We start from the raw sequence: 11,737 nt of genomic DNA on the forward strand, positions 1-11,737 counted from the left end.
AGCACGCGCAGCGTTTCGGGCAGTTTATGCCCGTTTATGCCTTCAGTCTGCTGTTTGACTCATAAATATGAGTAATCACCCAATGACCACTTGTATTTAATAATAAGTTTTCGGACAGGTGTTGTGTGTTTGCTGTGGCCCAGAGTGTGAGGCCAGCCTGGCGTATATGTAAGGTGGAGGCGTCTACCCCGGGCCCTCGTGCCCTCACAGCTCAGCAGTCCTGCCTTAAATTGTTTAATAATTTTAAGTGATAAGGCATAATTAATAATTTATAATATCAATTAGTTTATTCAGCGAGAAACATAAACAAGTTCAGTAAACATCAATATTCTGGTCCTTAAAGTAATTTAAGAATGCATTTTGGTTAATTTAATTGACTGAATATTTAAGTTCTAATTAAATCTTGCTGTCAGGTGAGAACTAATTATAAATGAAATATTACAACAATATGAACCTCATACTGTGGATTTATGTAAATATTTTAAACAAACAAACCTACGAAACAGCCTATTGAAGGTAAGATAAGGGAAGGTAAGAATGATTTTATTCACCTAACCCCACAATGAGGATGGTGAGAGTGATGAAGAAGGTAGAGGATGGTGCAGAGTAATGAGGACCTACCTGGTGCTCCCGCCAGCGTAAACATCTTCCCCTTGCCCCCGATCTGCTGTCAGCCCCAATCAGGAACACAACACCATGCAGTTAGTATACCTGACAGTGACGGTGTTGAGGATAGTGACGGTGATGGTGACAGTGACGGTGGTGGTGTTCACAGCAGCAACACCTGGCTGCCGAACACACTTGCAACAGTTAGTTGCTGGAGTTGTGTATAGAGGAACATGAGAATATAGTTAACTATGGCTAACCTCACTCTAACTATTGATTCTCAAGACAGGGATACCTTGTGGATACCTTGTATAGTTTCCGGGGATCAACAGCCATGCGGCCCGGTCTTCGGCCAGGCTTCCCGGTTTGTCGACTGGTCAACCAGGCTGTTGGATGCGGCTAATCGCTGCCTGATATATGAATCACAGCCTGGTTGATCAGGTATCCTTTGGAGTTGTTCGTGAAGTTCTCTCATGAACACTTGTGAGGCCGGCCAGTTATGCCCCCTAAGTGTAGCATTATTGTTGAAGAGTCTCGGCCCTCTAATGTAGATAAAGTTCTCACTCAACGTACCTATTGCACCACTGCTTTTCAACGAGGGTATTCTGCACGTTCTGCCATGCCTTCTGGCCTCCGGTCCCTCTAATATCTTCCACGTGTATATTATCATGTATCTCTCTTGCTTGCCCTCTAGAGAATACAGATTAACAAATTTTAATCGGTCCCAATAATTAAGATGACTTATAGAGTGGATTCAAGCGGCAAAAGGATCTTTGCACGCTCGAGGTCAACAATTTTTCCGACTTTGAATTGGGCTGTTAGAGGCCAACAATATTCCACCCTAGAGAGCAATAGTGTTCATTAATCCATTAGGTCGATTGGGAGGTTGGTGAGGCACTAGGCATGAGGGCTATGGGTTAGGCACTGGGCATAAGGGCAGTCGGGTAAGGTGCTGGGCATAAGTTCAGTGGGTAAGGTGCTGGACATGAGGGCCATGGGTGAGGCACTGGGCATGAGGGCCATGGGTTAGGCACTGAGCATAAGATCGGTGGGGTAAGGTGCTGAGCATGGGCATAAGTTCAGTGGGTAAGGTGCTGGGCACGAGGGCCATGGGTGAGGCACTAGGCATGAGGGCCATAGGTTAGGCACTGGGCATGAGGGCCATGAGTTAGGCACTGGGCATGAGGGCCATGGGTTAGGCACTGGGCATGAGGGCCATGGGTTAGGCACTGGGCATAAGGGCGATGGGTAAGGTGCTGAGCATGGGCATAAGTTCAGTGGGTTAGGCACTGGGCATGAGGGCAGTCGGGTAAGGTGCTGATCATAAGTTCGATGGGTAAGGTGCTGGGCATGATGGCCATGGGTAAGGCACTGGGCATAAGAGCCATAGATGAGGCACTGGGCATGAGGGCCATGGGTTAGGCACTGGGCATAAGGGCGGTGGGGTAAGGTGCTAGGCATAAGGGCGGTGGGTAAGGTGCTGGGCATGAGGGCCATAGGTGAGGCACTGGGCATGAGGGCCATGGGTGAGGCACTGAGCATAAGCACGGTGGGTAAGGTGCTGAGCATAGGCATAATTTCAGTGGGTAAGGTGCTTGGCATGAGGGCCATGGGTGAGGCACTGGGTATAAGGGCCATGGGTAAGGCACTGGGCATGAGGCCCAGGGGTGAGGCACTATGGGCATAAGGGCGGTGAATAAGGTGCTGGGCATCAGGGCCATGGGTGAGGCACTGGGCATAAGGGCCATGGGTGAGGCACTGGGCATAAGGGCGGTGGGTAAGGTGCTGGGCATAAGTTCAGTGGGTAAGGTGCTGGGCACGAGGCCGGTCGGTGAGGCACGGGGCATGAGGTCGGTCGGTGAGGCACGGGACATGAGGTCCATGGGTGAGACACTAGACATAAGGGCGGTGGGTAAGGTGCTGGGCATGAGGCCTGTGAGGTACGGGGCATGAGGGCCGTGGGTGAGGCGCTTGGCATGAGAACGGTGGGTGAGGCGCTGGGCATAAGGGCCGTGGGTGAGGTGTTGGCCATGAGAACGGTGGGTGAGGCCGCTGGGCATGAGGACAGTGGGTGAGGTGTTGGCCATGAGAACGGTTGGTCAGGCGCTGGGCATGTGGACAGTGGGTGAGGTGTTGGCCATGAGAACGGTTGGTGAGGCGCTGGGCATGAGGACAGTGGGTGAGGTGTTGGCCATGAGAACGGTTGGAGAGGCGCTGGGCATAAGGGCCGTGGGTGAGGTGTTGGCCATGAGAACGGTGGGTGTGGCGCTGGGCATAAGGGCCGTGGGTGAGGTGTTGGCCATGAGAACGGTGGGTGAGGCGCTGGGCATGAGGACAGTGGGTGAGGTGTTGGCCATGAGAACGGTTGGTGAGGCGCTGGGCATGAGGACAGTGGGTGAGGTGTTGGCCATGAGAACGGTTGGTGAGGCGCTGGGCATGAGGACAGTGGGTGAGGTGTTGGCCATGAGAACGGTGGGTGAGGCGCTGGGCATGAGGACGGTGGGTGAAGTGTTGGCCATGAGGACGGTGGGTGAGGCGCTGGGCATGAGGACGGTGGGTGAAGTGTTGGCCATGAGGACGGTGGGTGAGGCGCTGGGCATGAGGACAGTGGGTGAGGTGTTGGCCATGAGAACGGTTGGTGAGGCGCTGGGCATGAGGACAGTGGGTGAGGTGTTGGCCATGAGAACGGTGGGTGAGGCGCTGGGCATGAGGACGGTGGGTGAAGTGTTGGCCGTGAGGACGGTGGGTGAGGCGCTGGGCATGAGGACGGTGGGTGAGGCGCTGGGCATGAGGACAGTGGGGGAGGTGTTGGCCATGAGGACGGTTGGTGAGGCGCTGGGCATGAGGACAGTGGGTGAGGTGTTGGCCATGAGAACAGTTGGTGAGGCGCTGGGCATGAGGACAGTGGGTGAGGTGTTGGCCATGAGAACGGTGGGTGAGGCGCTGGGCATGAGGACGGTGGGTGAAGTGTTGGCCATGAGGACGGTGGGTGAGGCGCTGGGCATGAGGACGGTGGGTGAGGCGCTGGGCATGAGGACAGTGGGTGAGGTGTTGGTCATGAGGATGGTGGGTGAGGCGCTGGCCATGAGGACGGTGGGTGAGGCGCTGGGCATGAGGACAGTGGGTGAGGTGTTGGTCATGAGGATGGTGGGTGAGGCGCTGGGCATGAGGATGGTGGGTGAGGCGCTATGCATGAGGACAGTGGGTGAGATGTTGGCCATGAGAACGGTGGGTGAGGCGCTGGGCATGAGGACAGTGGGTGAGGCGCTGGCCATGAGAACGGTGGGTGAGGCGCTGGGCATGAGGGCAGTGGGTGAGGTGTTGGCCGTGAGGATGGTGGGTGAGGCGCTGGGCATGAGGATGGTGGGTGAGGCGCTGGGCATGAGGACAGTGGGTGAGGTGTTGGCCATGAGGACGGTGGGTGAGGCGCTGGGCATAAGGGCCGTGGGTGAGGTGTTGGCCATGAGAACGGTGGGTGAGGCGCTGGGCATGAGGACAGTGGGTGAGGTGTTGGCCATGAGAACGGTTGGTGAGGCGCTGGGCATGAGGACAGTGGGTGAGGTGTTGGCCATGAGAACGGTGGGTGAGGCGCTGGGCATGAGGACGGTGGGTGAAGTGTTGGCCATGAGGACGGTGGGTGAGGCGCTGGGCATGAGGACGGTGGGTGAGGCGCTGGGCCTGAGGACAGTGGGTGAGGTGTTGGTCATGAGGATGGTGGGTGAGGCGCTGGCCATGAGGACGGTGGGTGAGGCGCTGGGCTTGAGGACAGTGGGTGAGGTGTTGGCCGTGAGAACGGTGGGTGAGGCGCTGGGCATAAGGGCCGTGGGTGAGGTGTTGGCCATGAGAACGGTGGGTGAGGCGCTGGGCATGAGGACAGTGGGTGAGGCGCTGGGCATGAGGACAGTGGGTGAGGTGCTGGGCATGAGGTCGGTGGGTGAGGCGCTGGGCATGAGGACAGTGGGTGAGGTGCTGGGCATGAGGACAGTGGGTGAGGTGCTGGGCATGAGGACAGTGGGTGAGGTGCTGGGCATGAGGACAGTGGGTGAGGTGCTGGGCATGAGGTCGGTGGGTGAGGCGATGGGCATGAGGACAGTGGGTGAGGTGCTGGGCATGAGGACAGTGGGTGAGGTGCTGGGCATGAGGACAGTGGGTGAGGCGCTGGGCATGAGGACAGTGGGTGAGGTGTTGGCCATGAGAACGGTGGGTGAGGCGCTGGGCATAAGGGCCATGGGTGAGGTGTTGGCCATGAGAACGGTGGGTGAGGTGCTGGGCATGAGGAGAGTGGGTGAGGTGCTGGGCATGAGGACAGTGGGTGAGGTGCTGGGCATGAGGTCGGTGGGTGAGGCGCTGGGCATGAGGACAGTGGGTGAGGTGCTGGGCATGAGGTCGGTGGGTGAGGCGCTGGGCATGAGGACAGTGGGTGAGGTGCTGGGCATGAGGTCGGTGCGTGAGGCGCTGGGCATGAGGACAGTGGGTGAGGCGCTGGGCATGAGGACGGTGGGTAAGGCGTATTAAGGAAAATGGTGACTAGAACCAGGCGCAGGGTCTGTGCAACATTGCATGCAGCTGGTACCAGCAAGTGAACATGTTGCATATGTGGTGCACGGCTCTAGCCACCACCCTATGTAAATGAATGAATTTTGCATGATAATAAAGATGCAAATGAAGATGGGTTGTAAAGGAGTAATGTTGCAAATCATTGAAAACTAAGTTTTAGAAATAAAATATTTTTTTAATAAAAAACAAAACAAAATATCAAAATTATGGTTTAGCATTATGTGTGTCGGGTAGGCTGTTACATTTTCAATGTCTGAAAGTTAACTTAAAATATTTCATCCTATTTTAAGACGTGGAATAGCCACCCGTGTGACGGCACTTTTAATGATCTGCTGTGGTGTATCGGCTAGCATACCAGCTTGCTACTTGGCTAGCCCAGGTTCAGTTCTTTCATAGGGGAAGAGTTCTGTGTGTGTTGATTGAATGATTGATAAATATTAAGCCACCCAAGAGGTGGCACGGGAATGAATAGTCCGTATGTGGTACATTTTTTGTTCAGTAAATATTTTCCGTGTTCTGAGGTCGCATTTAATCATCAGGCTACTATGTTATCTCACATGTTGTGTGTTTATGTTAAATATCCTTGTGAGAGTATGCAATTCTGTGAATATATATGGGCTCGAGTTTTCCCCTAGTAAATAAAATTAAAAGTGGGAGGACATGTCTGATCTGTCACCATCAGCTGGCTTCGTTTGGGGCTTGGAAGACGTGGAACGCCCGTCAGCGCCTGTCAGACGCCCGTCTGACAGGCCTTTAAACGATATGCTGTTGTTTATCGGTTAGCATCCCTGTTTGCTATTTAGCTAACCTAGGTTCAGTTCTTTCATAGGGGAAGAGTTCTGTGTGTTAAATAACACTTTTGAGTGTATGCAGGTGAGTGATTTTATATGGGCTTGAGTTTTCCCCTAGTAAATATGATTAAATTAGGAGAACATGTATCTGATCTGTCACCATCAGTTGGCGTCGTTGGGGGGCGTGGAAGACTTGGAATAGCAGCCAATGTAACACCTCTTTTAACTATATGCTGTGGTGTATCATTTAGCATACCGGCTTGCTACTTGGCTAGTCTAGGCTCAGTTCTTTCATAGTGTTATATATATAACACAGTTATATTCTGTTATGTATATATATATATATATATATATATATATATATATATATATATATATATATATATATATATATATATATGTCGTACCTAGTAGCCAGAACTCACTTCTCAGCCAACTATGCAAGGCCCGATTTGCCTAATAAGCCAAGTTTTCACGAATTAATATATTTTCTCTATTATTTTTCTTATGAAATGATAAAGCTAGCCATTTCATTATGTATGAGGTAAATTATTTTATATTGGTGTGAAAATTAACGTAGATATATGACCGAACCTAACCAACCCTACCTAACCTAACCTAACCTATCTTTATAGGTTAGGTTAGGTTAGGTAGCTGAAAAATGTAAGTTAGGTTAGGTTAGGTAGGTTAGGTAGTCGAAAAACAATTAATTCATGAAAACTTGGCTTATTAGGCAAATCGGGCCTTGCATAGTAGGCTGAGAAGTGAGTTCTGGCTACTAGGTACGACATATATATATATATATATATATATATATATATATATATATATATTTATATTTATAAGTATAGTATGTAAGTATAGTAAGAATCTCCCGTAAGTATAGAGAACTGGATCACCACTACAATTTTGTCCCCATTGCTTCTGAGACACTCGGCGCCTGGGGTAAAAGTGCTACCAGTTTTTTGAAGGAACTGGGTTCTAGGCTCATTGAAACAACAAGGGACCCGAGAGCTGCAAGCTTTCTTTTCCAGCGCCCCAGTGTGGCGATACAGAGGGGAAATGCCCACTGCATCCTGGGTTCCTGCCCGCCATCTGAGGAGCTGGAGGAACTCGATAATCTGTGATAACCATCTTTCTAACCCATATGTAACTCCTTTTTTTTAACAAAGTTCAAATAAAGTAAATATATATGTGTACATACAAAAGAATGGGGGTGGTAGGAGAAGATAATATTAGTGTTCAGTGAGAACACTGGGTCCCCACATTGGCACCAGAGGTGGTACCCTCACAAAATTTATATATATATATATATATATGTCGTACCTAGTAGCCAGAACGCACTTCTCAGCCTACTATGCAAGGCCCAATTTGCCGAATAAGCCAAGTTTTTATGAATTAATTGTTTTTCAACTACCTAACCTACCTAACCTAACCTAACCTAACTTTTTCGGCTACCTAACCTAACCTAACTTATTAAGATAGGTTAGGTTAGGTTAGGTAGGGTTGGTTAGGTTCGGTCATATATCTACGTTAATTTTAACTCCAATAAAAAAAAATTGACCTCATACATAATGAAATGGGTAGCTTTATCATTTCATAAGAAAAAAATTAGAGAAAGTATATTAATTCAGGAAAACTTGGCTTATTAGGCAAATCGGGCCTTGCATAGTAGGCTGAGAAGTGCGTTCTGGCTACTAGGTACGATATATATATGTATATATATATATATATATATATATATATATATATATATATATATATATATATATATATATATATATAATATATATAATATAATATATATAATATATATATATATATATATATATATATATATATATATATATATATATATGTCGTACCTAGTAGCCAGAACGCACTTTTCAACCTACTATGCAAGGCCCGATTTGCCTAATAAGCCAAGTTTTCCTGAATTAATATATTTTCTCTAATTTTTTTCTTATGAAATAATAAAGTTACCCATTTCATTATGTATGAGGTCAATTTTTTTATTGGAGTTAAAATTAACGTAGATATATGACCGAACCTAACCAACCCTACCTAACCTAACCTAACCTATCTCTATAGGTTAGGTTAGGCTAGGTGGCCGAAAAAGTTAGGTTAGGTTAGGTTAGGTAGGTTAGGTAGTCGAAAAACAATTAATTCATAAAAACTTTGCTTATTAGGCAAATCGGGCCTTGCATAGTAGGCTGAGAAGTGCGTTCTGGCTACTAGGTACGACATATATATATATATATATATATATATATATATATATATATATATATATATATATATATATGTCGTTTTACATTTATCCCTTATGTATCCCCCCATGTTTTCACCTTCATTGTATTATCACCTGACCTAATGCGGGTATAAAATCAACTAGTATTGTAAGATCTGTTCACTTGAGAATGGACCATGGAGGTTCGAAACGTCGTGCAAATTATACAAATAAGTGTAATACACTCTATAGTAAATCACTTCTTTTCTTCACCTTAAAAGTACGAAAATGAGTTTTGGAGAACTCCTATTTCAATTAAGCCCTGATGCTAAGAAAATAGTTAGAGGAATAGAAGCCCTAAACCAGAAAATAATAAATACAGAATATGCGGTCATATTCAATGAAACATGTTTGAAAGAAAACCTGCTGCCAGTATACACCAATATATATATATATATATATATATATATATATATATATATATATATATATATATATATATATATATATATATATATATATATATATATATATATATGCGAACAAGCCTGAATGGTCCCCAGGACAATATGCAACTGAAAACTCACACCCCAGAAGTGACTCGAACCCATACTCCCAGAAGCAACGCAACTGGTATGTACAAGACACCTTAATCCACTTGACCATCACGACCGGACAAAATGAGGTGATAGCCGAGGCTATTTGAACCACCCCACCGCCGGCACTCCGATAGTAATCTTGGGCATAGCATTTTACCAAATCACCTCATTCTTTGGGGCACACGTGAGTCACTTCTGGGGTGTGAGTTTTCAGTTATATATATATATATATATATATATATATATATATATATATATATATATATATATATATATATATATATATATATATATATATATATATATATATATATACTACCTTGGAAGGATGGTAGGCCTTGCTACCTTGGAAGGATGCTACCTTGGAAGGATGGTGCTACCTTAGAAGGATGGTAAGCAAGTGGTGTGGGACTACACGTGCGCTGCCACACTGGCTAGTACCTTCCTCCACTACAGCACACGTGAAAGCGGTGGTGCTGCTTTCAGGGAATCGCAGAAAACTATTAAATACAGAGGTCTGGCACACTGCTACAGCTTTGTTCCGATCGACTTGGAGACCCTCGGTTCGTGGGGAAAATGTGCATTGAAGTTAACTGAAGGAATTGGGGGACAAATTGATCAGCGCTACAAAAGACCAGAGAGCAAAAATTTCTTGTTCCAGCGCCTCAGTGTTGCGATTCAGAGGGAAAATACCTTTTGCGTCCTGAGCACTAGTCCAACTTCAGAAGAATTCGAAGAAGTGTTTGACTTGCAACAATGATCGAACCCGTCTGTGACATTCATCAATGTTTCCCATTGTCGTGTTTTTCAAGAGATCCATAACCTTTAAGCACCTTTTTGTATTATTATTTTTGTATCAACCCTCTTGTAACCATCAAATACATAATAAAGCACAAAAAATAAAAAAAGGAAAGGGGTGGTAGGAGAAAAGCACACAGAAACTGTATTGGAGGGGATCTAAACATTCCCTTTAATGCGTTATGCGTGGTTTCCTCCGAGGCTATGGGTCCCCCTTCATCCAGCTAGAGGTGGTACTCCCTCCTATATATAAAAAAAAAAAAAAATATATATATATATATATATATATATATATATATATATATATATATATATATATATATATATATATATATATATATATATATATATATATTTTTTATATATTTATATATAAATATATATATATATATATATATATATATATATATATATATATATATATATAAATATATATATATATATATATGTATGTTGTATATATATATAAATATATATTCTGCAGTTGCCTTTGTTCTTATGTTCTTATATATATTTATATATATATATATATATATATATATATATATATATATATATATATATATATATATATATATATATATATATATATATATATATAGGTTATGGATCTCTTGAAAAACACAACACTGGGAAACATTGATGAATGTCACAGACGGGTTCGATCATTGTTGCAAGTCAAACACTTCTTCGAATTCCTCTGAAGTTATACTAGTGCCCAAGACGCAACAGGCATTTCCCCTCTGAATCGCAACACTGAGGCGCTGGAACAAGAAACTTTTTGCTTTCTGGTCTTTTGTAGCGCTGATCAATTTGTCCCCCAATTCCTTCAGGAACTTCAATGCACATTTTCCCCACGAACCGAGGGTCTCCGAGCCGATCGGAACAAAGCTGTAGCAGTGTGCTAGACCTCTATATTTAATAATTTTCTGCGATTCCCTGAAAGAAGCAGCACCACCGCTTTCACGTGTGCTGTAGTGGAGGTAGGTACTGGCCAGTGTGGCAGCGCACGTGTAGTCCCATACCACTTGCTTACCATCCTTCATATATATATATATATATATATATATATATATATATATATATATATATATATATATATATATATATATATATATATATATATATATATATATATATATATATATATATTATTAAATGTGACCGAAAAAGTAAGATTAAATATTCTAACACGAATTTTCTCTATCTTTCTTACGTTTCTTTTCACTGTTGATGGTGTGACGATAATCTCCTTCAAGAGATTGAGCCTGCTCTTCCCTCCATAATTACGTCTTCACAATTATATAAAAAGACTATGGAAGAAATGTCCAACAACGACAACAACACCAGCAAGGCTTGCCAGGGTGAGCAAAACGTATGCAGCCAGCCACCTGTTCGAACTCCAACCACCAAACTACCCGTTGATCGCTACAGGCTCCGCTGATTGGTCGCCGGTCTGGCTGCACCTGCACTCGCCCCCCCATACTACCTGATGTCTGGGGTCGCCCCAACATCAGTCCTCAGAATGTTCAGTGCTTTCGTGGCCAGCACTCCTCCCAGCTAGACTCTAGCGTGTACTGAGAGAGGTGGTGGCTTTAAGCCAATATTCCAGCACCTCCCACTTAACTTTTGTATTGCACTTGTTATTTTGCCTTAACGTAACTTTTCATTTTGTCATTTAAGTATTCTTATTATTTTGATTCATTGATTTTATTATAAGAATTTGTTTGTGCATTATTTTCATGTTTTGATTTATTTAACGTAATTAAAATTTCATTGTTAAAGTTTACTTGTGTTTTGTGTGTCTTCTCCTTACCTTACCACAGACGAAGTTCCAGTTTTTCTATTTTTTTTTATAACTATGTGACGAGGCCATACCCCTAGCCTTAAACAGCCGAACACCAACGCGTTACCGTCACAATGGTAATTCAAAGATCAATTCTCCAAAATTCATTTTTATTTCTAGTCTGATGTGACACTTGACCGCGTTTCGTAAAACTTATTACATTTTCAAACACTTTAGTTTACAAACACACAACTGAAACTGAATAGAGCTTTGCAAATCTTCGAGTTTATATTTACATTTGGGTGAGGTGGATGAGGTGAAAACGAACTTTCAACAATGGGTATTAAATTCTAACACAAGACAGAACATG

The 11,737-nt window shown here is 44.5% G+C and overlaps 1 protein-coding gene across 1 annotated transcript; it reads right to left on the minus strand.

The window, feature by feature from the left end:
• Positions 1-2,705: 2,705 nt before the first annotated feature.
• Positions 2,706-3,584, minus strand: LOC138354074 (uncharacterized protein DKFZp434B061-like). Its single transcript, XM_069307789.1, has one exon. The coding sequence runs from the start codon at positions 3,582-3,584 to the stop codon at positions 2,706-2,708; it is 879 nt and encodes a 292-aa protein (XP_069163890.1).
• Between the last annotated feature and the right edge of the window lie 8,153 nt (positions 3,585-11,737).

This window comes from Procambarus clarkii, chromosome 61 (assembly GCF_040958095.1).
Source record: "Procambarus clarkii isolate CNS0578487 chromosome 61, FALCON_Pclarkii_2.0, whole genome shotgun sequence".
Classification (NCBI taxonomy): Eukaryota; Metazoa; Arthropoda; class Malacostraca; order Decapoda; family Cambaridae; genus Procambarus; species Procambarus clarkii.

Excerpts from the sequence above, each read along its gene's own strand:
- LOC138354074 (XM_069307789.1), bottom strand. The coding sequence starts at position 3,584 with ATGGCCAACACTTCACCCACCGTCCTCATGCCCAGCGCCTCACCCACC.